Source organism: Dermacentor albipictus, chromosome 2 (genome assembly GCF_038994185.2).
Source record: "Dermacentor albipictus isolate Rhodes 1998 colony chromosome 2, USDA_Dalb.pri_finalv2, whole genome shotgun sequence".
NCBI classification, from domain to species: Eukaryota; Metazoa; Arthropoda; class Arachnida; order Ixodida; family Ixodidae; genus Dermacentor; species Dermacentor albipictus.
The window spans coordinates 37,888,804-37,903,563 of NC_091822.1; the positions used below are offsets into that span (position 1 = coordinate 37,888,804).

Here is a 14,760-nt window from a genome sequence, read left to right on the forward strand (position 1 = left end):
TGCTGAAATACATAGCCACCGATGACGAGGCTGTGGACCCGTTTAAGGTGGTTATCCCCAAGAGTCTGAGAAGCGCACTGTTGCGATCATCTCATGACGAACCCTTGGCCGGTCATTTCAGTGGCTCCAAAGTTTTTGCGAAACTAAGCCAAACTGTGACCTGGCCTGGCATAAAGCGTGACATTTTTCGCTATTGCCGTTCCTGCCATGTCTGTCAAACGGTGAAATCAAGGGGTGGCAAGCCGCCCGGGTTGATGAAACCAATTGACAGTGAGCGTCCGTGGCAAGTGGCCACCTGCGATCTTATGGGGCCTTTCCCCAGGAGTAAGCAGGCGTTCACACACCTGATGGTAGTCGTCGATCATTTTTCGAAGTGGGTGGAGTTGTTTCCGCTTCGAAAAGTGACCGCACGAGCGGTGCTGGAGAGGCTACAGGAAGTTTTTTGTCGGTTCGGCTTTCCGAAAAGACTAATTACGGACAACGCGTCCTATTTCACCGCTCGGGTGTTTGGGGCTACGTGCCGTTCCCTGGGAATTAATCACTCCACCACGTCACCCTACCATCCCCAGTCCAATTTGACGGAGAGGGTCAATAGAACCCTCAAACCAATGTTGACGGCCTTTGCCGTGAGTCAAAAGGATTGGGCAGACCACTTGAGTGAGCTCGCGTTCGCAATCCGAACCGCCGAGAATCGCTCGACTGGTTTCTCTCCCGCTTTCCTCAATTTTTGAAGGGAGCTGGCAAATCCGGTGACCAGTGTCATTCAATGTCAGCTCGGGGACGAGGAGGCGCCGGCAGACTGTTTTGCGTACGCTTCAGCACTTCGGGACAGGCTTTGTCGGGCTCTCTGTAGAGCAACGCAGAGTTTGACTTCGGCCAGGGCCCAGCAGAAGGCTCAATACGACCGGAAACATCGCTATCTTTCATTTAAGGAAGGTGATTTTGTCCTGAAGCGAAACCACGCTCTTAGCGACGCGAGCAAGAGGTTCTCAGCCTCGCGCGCTCCTAAGTGGCTTGGTCCGTACCGAGTAGAGAAAGTTTGGTCTCCGCTCGCGTACTTGCTGAAGGATTCCCCTTCGGGAAAACTCAGCCGTGCCCATATCGCCGACCTGAAAGCCTTTGCGCCGCGGTCCGACGAGCTCGCGCCGGTACCCAGTGGCACCACGCGCAAGCAACAGGGCACACCCGGGGCGAAGGACCGCATTCGCACCACGCACCGGTACAACCTGAGGAGACGGTCACCTGTGTGATATCGCGCCTGACGGCGGACTTTTTCCATCACCGAAGGCCCTCAGTAACATTGCTTAGCCTCAGTGGGTTAGCTTCTTTGCGGCCAGTGCACGAAAAGAAGCTGGCCCCAGCCCAGCTCTAGCCTTGTTGACAGTGTGTTGTTCAGTGTGCATTTTTTTTCGTTTGTACGCATGCTGAGTGTAATTATTGTTTTTTTTGTGTTATAAGTGTGCAGTTGTGTAGTTCATTTTTTGTTACTTGTACATAGATTTTGACCGTTCTTGTTTTCTTCTGTGTGTGTTTTTTTCTTCTCGTTTTCGTTTTTTTTTTGCCTTGCTTTTTTTGCCAAGAGGGGGGTCGGTGACTGGCGTGTCCTGCAGCGCGGGGGGTGACAGTGGTTCCCTTGACTCGTTGGTGCGGGAGAGAGGGACGCTTCGCGCCTGGATCGGCGCGGCGCGTTGTGGCCAACGGGCGGCATGGCGGACGGCGAGGAGTGAGGCGCGCTGCCACGAGGAGTGTGCGCGCGTGTGTGTGTGTGCGTGCGTGCGTGTGTGCGTGAGGGCTGTTGCTCGTGAAGCAAGCTGAAGGAGCCGCACCAACTCCATCGGATCGCCGCGGATACCGATAGTGGACGGGACCCTATGACATCACGCCAGGAGCTCGGCTCTCTGCAGTCGCCGACGCCGTGCGAACGCCCTGCAGCCGCCGCTGTGGCTGCCCATCCATCCTGCATACGGCGGCGTGGCCAGCTGACCTGGCAGTGCCTGCCCCGTCCACCTGGAGTTCGGGACCACCACCACCACGAAAGCGGCACTCATCGGACTCACCAGCAACTTCGGTAGAACAACGGTGAGCCCGTTCCTGCGTTAACTGGCCTGCTATCAAGCCCACGATCGCAACTCCCGCGACTTCAGCCACCGCCCTAGCCACAGAACTATACGCGCCGCGTTCTCTTCGCACCCCCGGACATTGTCCCGCGCTAGCAGCAGACGCTTTTGTTGATATTTCTTTCCCCCTTCGCGGCCTCATTTTCTTGTATTTTAGAGTGTATTATTTTTTTTATTTTTCCATTATCATTGTATGTATGTTTTTTTTTGTACGCATAGTGCTTGCTGGGCTGAGGAAGCAGTTAGCTAGTGCATGAAAGGCTCAGTTGTCTTTGGTGCATTAGCCCCTACAAGCTTCTTCGCCAGACTGGTATGGGGGCAATTAAGGAGGGGAGGATGTGGGGATTTGGGGAATGCGACGCGGCATTGTGCGGGCGCATTTCACCCATGTCTGTAATCCCAGCCACGTCGCCCTTGCTCCGAACCGGTTTTTAGCGGTGGCGTTCCACTCGCCATGTTTCGTAGTGGGGGCGGAGCTAGTGACGTCACGCAGCGGTCCCTGGTGGCTACTGCCGTGACGGTACGGGCTCTCTCTTCTCCTTGGGACAGCGCCCGGTACGTACGATGCTCTCTCTCATCCGCCGACACCATTGTGACTAGGATTGAGCTCACGCACGGCGCCTTTGCCCGTGCGGGGAACGCGTACCTCGTGTTGTTTCCTATCCCGACGCTAAGCCTAAGAACAGGTGCCTAGTGCTCGCGCGAGGTCGTACCACGCCGAGCCGCACTCATCGAAGGCCCAAGCTGAAGGAGATTGCCCGAGCTCTCGCGAGTTGGCCCATTCGTTATCGCCAGAGCAAGTAGCATAGCCGCCGGGACGTTTCCTAGCGGCGCGTCCCAGCTTGAGCCTGTGCTCTCGCAGCGACGTGCTACAGGCGCCCCTAGCTGTATTTTTCGCCCTTGGTGTGAGACCTCTTTGGTTCCCCGCCGTCCCGGGACCGGGCGTTTGTGCAGTGTTGGGTGCCGTTGGAAACAAAAAACGGTTTCCTTCATTTTAGGGCAATACTGTGTTTTTGCGTGCGTCGCTCGGTAGCCCCTTGTGGCCTGAGCTCGCGCGCAGCGGCGCTAGAGGCTGACGGCTGACGCGGCCCTGTGGCTCGCTAAGCTCGAACCCGCGGTGGTCGGTACTCCTGTGAGACCCGAAGACCCTACAAGTCGAAGTGCGATAATACCGTTCACGCTCACGGTATGCGAGTGAAAGCGCCGAGCACGATGACTCGATTTCGCGCGCGCAAGGTGAAAAGGTGGGGATGAAGCACGCCGTTTTCAACCGCTTGCAAGGAACCAGGGGGAGGGGGGCGGAGGCCGGGGGCCGTCTGCTCCAGCAGCAGCTGCGTATGACGTGGCTTAGCGCGACCGCGCGCGCCATATCTTGAAAGTTATCTGCGATGAATACAGAGTCTAGGTGCGTTGAAGGTTCATAATTGCTTTCGCTGCACTGCGTTCATGCCGCTTAGCTCGTGTTGATGCGAGGAGTAGGGCGAAGGTCAATTCGCTAGATGCTGCCACTGTTCCTGACGCCAGCGTTTTGCCAGCGAGTGTGCCCGAGAACTCATCCGGTGAGATGTGTTCCTGTTTACCTTTCCGTTCGTGACACCGTTTCAGTTATATTAAGCGAATGTTTAGGAGCTTATACGGCCGATGAAACAGCTGTCTTTACTTCATATAGTTGTCTAGTAACTTTCTATCGCAATCAATGATCCAGCTTTCTGGCGAGATTGCGACACTTTGGTTAACATTACTAACTCATAACGCCAAGATTAACTTTCACGTAATCATCATAACTATCATCATCAGCAGCAGCTCATTTGTGTCCACTGCAGGACGGAGGCCCCTCCCTGCAATCTCCAATTATTTCTGTCCTGCGCCAAACGATTCCGGCTAGTGCCTGCGAATTTCCTAATTTCATCGCTCCACCTATTCATCTGTCCTCCTCAATTGCGTTCCCCTTCTCTTGGTACCCATTCTGTAACCCTAATGGTCCGGTCATCTAGCCTACGCATCAAGTTGCCTGCCCAGCTTCATTTCTTTCTCTTAATATCAATTGGAATATCGGCTATCCTTCTTTGCTCTGTGATCCACACCGCTCTATCCCTGTCTCTTAACGTTATGCCTAATATTCTTCGCTTCATCGCATTTTGCGCGTTAACTAACTTTTGTTCTAGCTTCTTTGTCACTCTCCAAGTTTCAACCCCATATGTCAGCACCGGTAGAATGCATTGATTGTACACCTTTCTTTTTAACGATAATGGTAAGCTTCCAGTCAGGATGTGACAATGTCTGGCGAATGTGCTCCATCCCATTTTTATTCTGTTGTAAAAGCTATTTTTATGATCAGTGTCCCCTGTGAGTAATCGACCTGCGTAAACGTAGTCTTTTACAAACTCTAGAGGCTGACTGCCGATCCTCAACTCTTGTTCCCTTGCCCGGCTATTGATAATTATTTTTGTCTTCTGCATATCATTCTTCAACCCGACTCTTATACTTTGTTAATGTATTCAATCATTTGTTCTATCTCGTACCCAGTGTTGCTGAATGGAACATTGTCATCGGCAAACCGAAGGTTGCTGAGATATTCGCCATCGATCCTTACACCTAAGCCTGCCCAGTTTAAGAGCTTGAAGACTTCTTCCAACACGCAGTGAATAGCGTTGGAGCGAGTGTGTCTGCCTGTCTGACCCCTCTCTTTATAGGTATCTTCCTGATTTTCTTGTGTAGAAATAAGGTAGCTGTTGAACCAGTGTAGATATTTGCCAAGATATTTACGTAAGCATTCTGTACTCTTTGATTGCGAAATTCCTCTATGATTGCTGGTATCTCTACTGAATCAAATGCCTTTTCGTAATCTATGAAAGCCATATAGAGAGGCTTAGTCTACTCTGCAGATTTCTCGATTACCTGATCTATGACATGAATGTGATCCGTGGTAGAGCATCCCTTCCTCAAACATGCATGTTCCCTTGGTTTAGCAAAGTCCAGTGTTCCATTTATTCTATTGCATATTATCTTCGTAAATATCTTATATCATGTTGGAGGTAAGCTAACGGGCCTATAATTTTTCAATTATTTATTGCATACCTTTTTGTGGATTAGTATAATGTTGGCATTCTTCCTGTTCTCTATGACTCTTGAAGTAGATCGTATTTTGGGCCGCAAGTTTTTCAAGCATTATGTCTCCACCATGTTTAAAAAATCGACTCGTAGTCCATCTTCTCCTGCCACTCTTCCCCGTTTGACGCCTTGCAAGACCTTTATAACTTCATAGCTAGTTACAGGTGGAACTTCTGTAAAATGTTGATTACAACTTAGAACCGAGGTATCGTGGCTGCTTTGGGTACTGTACCGGTCAGTATAGAATTCTTCCGCTGCTTTTATTATAGCTTCGAGATTGCTGATGATGTTGCCATGCTTATGTTTCAGTGCATACATCTTGGTTTGTCCGATGCCTAGTTTCCTTCTCAGTGTTTTCAGGCTGCGTCCATTTTTGCTGTTTCCTCAGTCTTTCTTGCCTTATAGCCTCATCGAGGCTGCGGTGCCTATAAATAAATAATTTCAAATATCCCATTTTCTCCTTGTTGTTCGGTTTTGACAGTTTCGCGAGTTCTATATGAGATCTTGAGTTGGACACTGTCATTCCTTGTCTTGTCTTTATTAGAACCATTGTTTCTTGAAAGACCTTACCTACTGGTGGCCTTAGTGCCTTACCTCCCACTTCAACTGCAGCTTCTGACGCTAGCCTTGTTAAGGTTTCATTCATTGCCTCTATGTCAGCTTTGTTTGTTCTAAGACTGCAAATTTGTTTCCAAGTGCCAACCTGAAGTGGTCTGCTTTTACCTTACTGCGTCGAGGTTGGCCTGTTTATTTTTCACAAATTTTACTCTTTCTCTCTTCAAATTGAGGTGAATCCTAGCCTTCAATAAACTACCATCACTGCACTTTACCCTACCTAATACTTCTACATCCTGCACTATGCTGGGACCGTAAGAAAGTATGAAATCAATTTCATTTATTCTGGCACCAATAGGGCTTTTCCAGGTCCACTTTTTGTTCCAACGCTTCCCGAAGAAGGTGCTCATTATTCGTAGCCTATTTCTTCCCGCGAATTCTAGAAACATCTCTCCTCGAGTGTTCCTAGAATGTGCGCTGCAGTTGCCATTTGCTTTTTCACTAGCCTGCTTTTTTTCCCACTATTGCATTGTAGTCACCCATGACTACAACCTACCGAGTTCGCACTTTCTCCGTGGATAAATCATCATCTTCATAATGCAGTTGTATTTCTTCATCATCGTGACTAGAGGTTAAAGCATAGGTTCGTACTACCTTTGATATATACCTCCTATTCTGCTTTATTACGACTGCTGCTATCCTCTCATAAATGCTGTAGAACTGCTAAAAAGGAGGAGAAAAATGTTTGTGTCATTTGCGTCCATTTATTTCTTCTACAGTTGCACTTATATTTGTTTTCACGCGTTTCCGTTCGCACTCCGGTATATCTCGAACATGTATTCGCAATTGCTAAATTGCAAGTATCGCAAGTGCGGACGCAAAATGAACGTCAATAGCTTTCCCGCGCAAAGTGTACAAAAAATGTCTAACGTATAGCTTAAAGGAGATATCGTAATAGCCCTTTCCAAGCATAGAGTGAAGTCGCCTCCAAGGCCACCTATTTTATGGGCGGCTCAGAGACATATTGTTCTGGCAGCCCGTCTCGCCACTGCGGATTTACCTTTGAGCGGAAGTCTCTGTCAATGCACCCTCCACCCATCCGACGTCTCAGCCTCGAGCGGCGCATCATCATCAGTTCCGTCTCGTGCGGAAGGACTTTTCTCCGATGCCTGAGGCAGGTAGACGAGACGGCAAGCTGTTTGGTGTACCTACATCCATACGCGACTCGTGAATTCCGAGTACGCGCTGAAAGTTTTTCATTTTCTCATTACCTTTTTTTTCACATTACCTTTAAGAGCTGTTCAAATTCGGCGAAAAATATATTGTGTAGATAACCGCGTCCATGGCCCCATGCGTACAGGAGACTCCGAAACCACGATGTTAGAACCATCAAGAAATACTATGTTGTGCAACCTGCTGCGATCAGCAAAACCCGTATAGCGCAGATAATCCGAACATGCTTTCAGGCATTAGAGATATACGAAATGGAATTAGACTGACTACTGACATGCGTTGCGCTGAATTTCTAGTTAGAAGCCGCCTGCCCCCCCCCCCCCCCCCCGCCCCCCCCCAAAAAATATATTGTCGGCAGAAGGAGGAGATAAAAGCGATGAAACGGTTTGCAGCATCACGCAAACAATATGAAAAAAAAAATAACGTAGCGACAGCAGTTGCAAAGTTCATAGAGATTTTTACCTAGTATTACTTCATGAATATCAAATGTACCGTCTTTCAAGCACTCATAAAATTAGAGGAAGTAAGAGTGGTAGGACTCAGTTACGAGCGATCACGGATAACATTGTTTAGCATGACAGTGGTAGCCTATATTCATATGACTTTAATAATATCAATCCAAACGGAATAAAATGACTACTTCTTTCGTTACCGCTGCTGACCGATTACGGCCGGTTATTAGTGATCACTAGAAATAACCTCAATTCAATGTTCTCCGATTTTGTACAGTATAGGTAACGGACATCAAACGAAAAGTCTACAAACGATGATGAATTGTAATCACCAGAAGGTGGCAGAACCGAGTCACTAGTGATCACAAATCACTTTCTTTAGTGTGACAATGATAACCTTGCTTCGTACACGTGGTTATAAGTGTCAATTAAAAAAGTGAGTACTTCAGTATTTGGTTGCCATTTTTAACTGTCATTAATGCTTACTAGTGATACCTTCCGTTCCATGTGCACATACTTTTAAGAAGCATAGCGTCATGGATATCAAGTGAAGAGTCATAAAAATGCTAATTCATTTCTTACACTGGGAGATGGCGGAATCGAATCACTAGTGATAAGGAATCACTTTGCTTAATATGACAGTCGTGTCTCAATTTATGCATTGTCATTTCCATAAATGAGTTTCATTAAACCTCCTTTCTCTGAATATACAGTAGTCAGAGTGGAAATACAAATAGTGGTGATCACTAGTCATTACGTCCAGGTCAGTGTCCTCGACTATTCACAAGTCTGAACTATGTTAACTCTCAGTCAATACCGGCTTAACGCAAAACTTATAACGCGGAAAGCGCATCAGGACTTCGAGGCTTTTAAATGGCTCACTCCAAGCGGCCTACTGCATATGTGCCCTATTTCATGCCGCTCTTGCATATGCGGCCCACATTTAAACGGCCCCATCCATTGCAGATAAGGGACGCTTGGAAAACGTCACGCATATCAACAAATGATCATGCAATATTTCAGATGATATCTTTCCGGCTTGATCCAATCAAATGCTCCCCTCGTTCATAGGAGGTAAATTTTGTTTGCTTGAACAAGGGATCAGATTGCCTGCACTGAGCGGCTTGTCTTATCTAATTGGCTCACGAGAGGCGAGCCAACGCCACCTAGATAACACAAGGCCTGTTTACTCCGATCCATGACGTCACGCTACCTGGCCCCAAATTTCCATTGACAAGGCTGGCGTAATGAAAGCGGTGACGTCAAAATCACTGTTGCCTAGTCGGGAGTGTCCCCAATAGATTATATGGCAGTTAGGCCAGGTAGCATGACATCATGGATCGGAGTGAAAAGGCCTTGTGCTATCTAGGTGATGTTGGGCGAGCAGCACGCTCAAGTGGAAAGGGATTCGATAGGGCTGAGCCACTGCACTAAATATCGATAATCGGATGAAGTGGGTGGTGCCGATGTCTGCGATTGTCGGCTTTCCCTTACATAGCTTGCGGTAGCCGGTCGAAAAGCGCGGCTTCATGCAACGAAAGCTTAAGAATGACGCTAAAGCGGATCCTCAGCAAAGAAGGAGTTGGCAGAACGAGGTCGTAAACGTGCCGCAAGTTCTCGAAAACGTTACACGGCCACACAATAAATTTTATTACACGCAAATAAAACCACGCTCTCCGGCAGGGGAGAGTAGCCAGGCATCTTTTGTTTCTTTCGGAATGGGGCAGCCTGCGGCTATTCAGAAGAAAATTCAGTTTTGTTCGGCATAATAATGCATCTTTATAGCGTACACGTCACTTTGACGCGGTATATTTTTGCGGTTTTGTGACGTCGCTTGACAGGCAGGTGAAGTGGGTGCAGCCCGAAAACTTTAACCAATAACGGAGGGCTAATGCGAAAAAGGCGTCGAATCAGAAATAACTATTTTTGTTTTGTTTGGTCCAATTATGCATAATCAGTGTGTACAAGTCATATCAGATGGGGAGCTATCGCGGTTTTCTGACGTCGCGTGAGAGGCAGGTGAACAAGGCGTGGTCCAAAAAATTTTTGACTAATTGCGGTGGACTGATTGCAGAATTGCAATAGAAAAGTTTGGAATAGTTTTACGTTATAGCGCCCCTGCTCGGCATCCTACACCGCCGAGACAATACTTTGTGGTGAGGTTGCGCTTACGCAAACGCATTGCAGTACGTCGAGTCCCCACAGTGATGGCGGTGAGCTATTATTGTTTCTTTTTCTCCTCTGCTAGCCAGAAGGCGTCTAAAGCTCTGCCAGGTCGAAAATACAATCGACCAGAGAAGTGCGCCGCGCGGTGGTCAGGGCAGCACGAGAAAAACGCATGCGCTCTGGCTGGATCTGGCAGCCCGCGGGTAGCCAGAACAAGAAAAGTGGTGAGGCTCAATGCGTCCTGGCAAATAAAATACAAAGTCTAAAAATAAATAAGAGCGAGGTTACCTCTGCTAGCTTTAGTGTATTGACATAGATGCTTTGGCGCAGGTGAAAAAAAAATATTTTGATATTTTTTTTTTCTGTCACATGATAAGGCACAAATGAACCACCGAAAAGCATCGTCTCATCGGACCTCGCCGCATGCTTTGTCAACTTGTCTGATAGTGTGTTGATTTGGCTTGTCTCGCTGTATGTTCCGATGTACGACTTTAGAAATGTCAATGCACCTTTCGCGGCATATGTTTATAACCCCATTAAACATACGAGGTTCCGGAATTGCAAATGTACAGTACAACTTTGGAAATGTTAGTACACCTTTCGTAAGAAAAGTTTGAGAACTTTAGACCCATACAGTATCGGAATTGAAATCCATGTACACCGTAGATTTCGCGGCCTCCGTCAGTAGCCGCAAAGAGCCCACTCACCATCAAAACGCCCTGGAAACTTTGTGCTCGGATGGAACTCTTTGCTTTATGCGACGCCCAGTGCGTGGATGTTGCCGCGAAATCCAGCCTGAGTTCGCTATGTACGCGCTGAAATGCCTTTTCGAGCGTGAAAAAGATAGTCTAGACAAAATCCAGATTGATTTGCAGCGCCGGGGTTTGCTTTGGTCGGCAGTGCATGGACATCGTGAAAGTATTTCGGGGGGGGGGGGGTGTGAAAGTATTTCCTGTAGTTATATATCAGTAGTTTTTATTCACTTAAATTAGTGACCCCAACCTGCACAGGGGGAAATGGGGATGCCGTAGTATAGTCCACGGAAGAATTTTCATCTAGGGTTTTTCGACGTTCATTACACCCTAAAGATACACGTTCCCGCAGATTTTTTTTTGAAGACGCGGTAATAACTGGGTTTCGACCCACGACCTAATACGAAGCCGCAGACCATGTAGCCACTGAGCCAACGCAGTGGATATCTCGAGTGTTAGGATGGAACTGTAGATCAGTCTAAATTCCGTTTCATTACGGTTTCACCAATGCAATATCTAAATATAACCTTTAATTTCTCAATTGTCAACTCTCAAATTCGAATGTGATCGGAACTTATTAAACAGTTTTACTTTAACTTCTCGGGTTTATCATGCTATCCCCCTCTGGATCCCCCATCTGAATGCGGAGATAAGTCTTGTGTCTTCTTTGTTTTTTCGGCTTGGTGCTTCCTTCAATTGATAGTCGACGTTCGTGTTGTCCACTTCTCTTTTGTCCGTGTCTGCACGCCTTACCCCTTCTTTGCATTTTGAATCCTTACCAACTAGCTCAGCTTTCTGTCGTTCTAATCCCCCTCTGGATTTAGTTTCTAACCATCCCGTACTAAAGTGATTCCAAATAGAAGCGCCATTGTGGTGTTAATGTGATACTCGTGCCGGAAGTTTTAAAAGGACCAAAATGGCCACGGCATTATCAATACTTATTGCTAATTTCGAGAAAAGCTTACGCGATAGCCAGCCTACCTGGCTTAACAGATAAGAAATTACGCATTTCGATTGCTGTATTTCGTTTTACAACGATAGCGGATCCAGCAAAATAATACATGCAATCAAGGCCGCGCGCAATATAACAGTTGGGTTGGTAATCGGGTAGTAAGATACTACATGGTCGACAAAATGTCACAAGTTATGCACAGAGGTTAGTGACCATTCAAAGAGCAGATGACAGACACGAAAAACGTTACTGTTCTCCGGGAAAGTGCTTTTTCATTAATCGTTATTGCCGGCACTCTAACTGACAGTACATAAATATGCGGGGGGTGGGGGGATATTGATGAAAAGGGCATATCACACCGCTACTAAAGCACCTAGAGTGGTAACCACTTGGAGATGAAGAATTGCAAAGTGCGTGCAGCAATTAGCAATATCTTGTTACCCAAAGCAGCAGCGGCAACCGCTGAGACGTCGCGCTGTTGTGATGGGGCAGAGGGCGGCACGTTTGAATTGTAGCAAAGAAAATCACCAAGACAAAATTAATGGTTACACAGAAAGAAGATGCGTGCGTGCTAGTTCTTTATATACCTTTATTCATGCATAATTGTATATCTCATCATTATTATATATCTATATTTCACACAAAAAAACGGATCGTGCCGAAATGACGGCTTGCGCGATGAACCCAGTTTACTCAACGCAACACTTGTCACTGCCCTTGTTTTTCGTCGTAGTTGATGCGAATCCTCGTCCATTATTGATCAGGTTTACTTATTAGGAATTCTCAATTAGCGGCGTACTAAACCTTCCGTTGTGATTTATAATAGAAGTAAGCATCTAGCAGAAGTAGAATTCGCTATCCTTCTGCCATTCTCACGTTTACTTTCGTTCTTCTTTTCTTCCTTTTTTATTGCTCTTGTTGCAGGCTCACAATGTTTTCCATTACCATCTTGTCGTGGTTTGTAATTTACAAGTTTCCCTGTCGGCGCTTAGATGCTAAAACTTGTCGTTCATGGGTCAAGCTTTCAATATTTCGGGAAGTGTTTCATGCAGCATCTAGCCTTTCACATTGTCCGCGTTGTTATAGCTCTAGCTTCCAGCACTATATGGTCATTTCAGTCTCCTCGAATATTCGCCAGTTGGCAGTCATCGCCCATACATTTCTGTTGTTTCTGAAATTCATTGCATGATTTTTGCAAGTGGTAATCTACAAAAACTGGTATTCTGCCCTTAAAAATCAGAAGAAGCCATGTATAAAGAATCGTTTTATTGATTCCTGAGGTAGAAACGAGGCGTCGAAGAGCTCTTGTGAGGTTGCTTGTTGTGTCTTCTTTGATTTATGTTACTACGAGCTGGCATTATGTACAGCAGCTACAGTTTTAGGTCACCGGCTTTTGTGTACTTGAGGCGTCAGGATATGCGGACCAACATAGGGAGAGCGGTGGATGAAGCTTCATATTGTATCGCGTGGAGCGTAATGAGCGGAGCGACAAAGCATTGCGTGAGCATTAGCCCTTGTAGCCATAGCTGCCATAACCATATCCTCCGTATCCTCCGTATCCACCATAGCCGCCGTAGCCGGCTCCGTAGCCGGCTCCGTATCCGCTACCGAGGCCTGAGTGAGCAACCAGGGCGCCTCCGTTATGCACCTTGTGGACGTGGTGCACAGTCCTCACGAGGAAGGCTGGTCCAGCCACGGCCTTGGCGAAGGCAGGACCACCGTGAACGAGGGCGACGCTGCTGCCGATGCCGACGCCGCTGACACCGTAACCACCACCGAGCCCGTAGCCGAGAGCGGAGCCTCCATAGCCGAGACCATAGCCGAGACCGGAGCCAAGGGCAACATTACCACCCATGGCGGTGGCGAAGGCCGCGCAGAGAAAGACGACGATGCTCTGCATGAGAGAAAAGTGAGAGAAGATAGAAATTAATTAATTAAAAAAACATTGCACATTGTGGCCCCCTTAGCTATCTCCCTGAGTCTAAAGGACGATGAGGAGGAACAATTACCACGGACAAATTAAAGCGGTCGACCTGAGCTACGAACAACCTCGCCTAACCGTAATTATCTTCACAGTACGTGCTACGTGTAGGCAGCTCGCCAAAGTAAATGCCTTTAGCCGCTTTGAATTATTTTTTTCGTTTGAATGATGCCAGAGAAAGGAATAGGTGGCTAGGCCGGATAACCCAGCAGCAATGACGCTTCGCTTCTGAAGACAATCGAGAGGCCTTGCGTCCGGCGCTCCATGTGGTTCGTCCCCACTGCGAAGCTACATTAACTCAGCACAGTTTCATCGCTAATAAAAGAGCGCTAGTTCAGGTGCATGTTATTAATAATCCCAGGCGGCCGAAATTCGCCGCTCTTCACAAGCACACTTCTTTTTGCCGGCCTGATTTAGCTTTGGAATTATGCATTTGTACATTGTTATTGTATTGTTTACGTAATGTAAAACTGCAATTATCTCATGACCGAAAAACGTATTGTAAAGTTCTTATCTTGTTGGTGTCATTAGCATTTAGAGCACTATCATAGAGAAACATACCTAAGTAAACAGCGGGCGCTCGAGCTGTTTTGCTGCCGAGCAAGTAAGGGTCTCACCACCCGCACGGTGGTATAGCGATTCGCGCTTCCACTTCACCTCATAGGTAGACAGCTCATCATGCGCCTGTGTGGTGACGTCCACGCATGCCGTTTCCATAAAAATGTTGGTGCTGCGCCAGACATCTTCCGTTGGTTACACCCACCCTACTGCGCTTTTCCACATGACGCCTCGGTAGTGCGGTAAGGAGATTCCTTTTGTCTGCAGATATAATTTTGCCGTTTTTTGGGTTAAGAACATTGTAGGCAAGATGTTTCTTATGCTGGGTGGGCGTATTTTGTACGTGTCACAAAGCATCTGAGCCGTGGCACCCGTTTACCGTGCAGCCTCCCCCCCCCCCGCCTTGTTCTGGCTGCTTTCTTTTCAGGAAGAGCATTTGCATTACTTCCAACGCGTAATTTTCCTAAACTCACTCGCAAGAGCTTCGGTTTGAAGCAAAGAACTTCTTATATGTGGTTAATCCCTACTGTAGCAGACAATCGTTTCCTTTTGCGTGGCTCGAGCATTGCAATGCGCATTTGGTATCGTTTCGGGAAGGATGTTTACTTCACGGCACGCTGCATGCACCTGGCCTTGTTCGCAAGGGTCACTTCAACTTGACTCGTTGCTTCTCATTGCTAAAACACTCTGCTTGTAGTTTGTTTACCTATCAATTGTGTGATGCAGTGTTCTTTCTGTCCAATTCCCTATGTAAACAAGAAAAACAAATATTTTTTTTTATATGTAGGCACTGCTTCCTATTGTGTGCAACACAGAAAAGTGGCTCAGAAGCGACAAATGAATTGAAATAAAGAGAGCCCTGATCAGTTTATATTTCGAACCT

The 14,760-nt window shown here is 47.2% G+C and overlaps 1 protein-coding gene across 9 annotated transcripts in view; it reads left to right on the forward strand.

Moving 5' to 3' along the window:
- The window catches only part of LOC135918250 (acanthoscurrin-1-like), a 57,157-nt gene that overhangs the window by 5,049 nt on the left and 37,348 nt on the right, over window positions 1-14,760 (forward strand). For 2 of the 9 annotated variants that reach the window (XM_070532819.1, XM_070532823.1), the window contains exons 1-2: window positions 2,561-2,672; window positions 12,907-13,247. The exons of 1 other annotated variant lie outside the window; for it this stretch is intronic. In XM_070532819.1, coding sequence (XP_070388920.1) covers window positions 12,981-13,247 — 267 coding nt within the window. In that variant the 5' untranslated portion in view covers window positions 2,561-2,672; window positions 12,907-12,980. Of the gene's footprint in view, window positions 1-2,338; window positions 2,673-9,744; window positions 9,859-12,906; window positions 13,248-14,760 lie in introns of those variants that run through there. 6 more of the 9 variants (XM_070532822.1, XM_070532824.1, XM_065451917.2 and 3 more) reach the window with 4 other exon arrangements.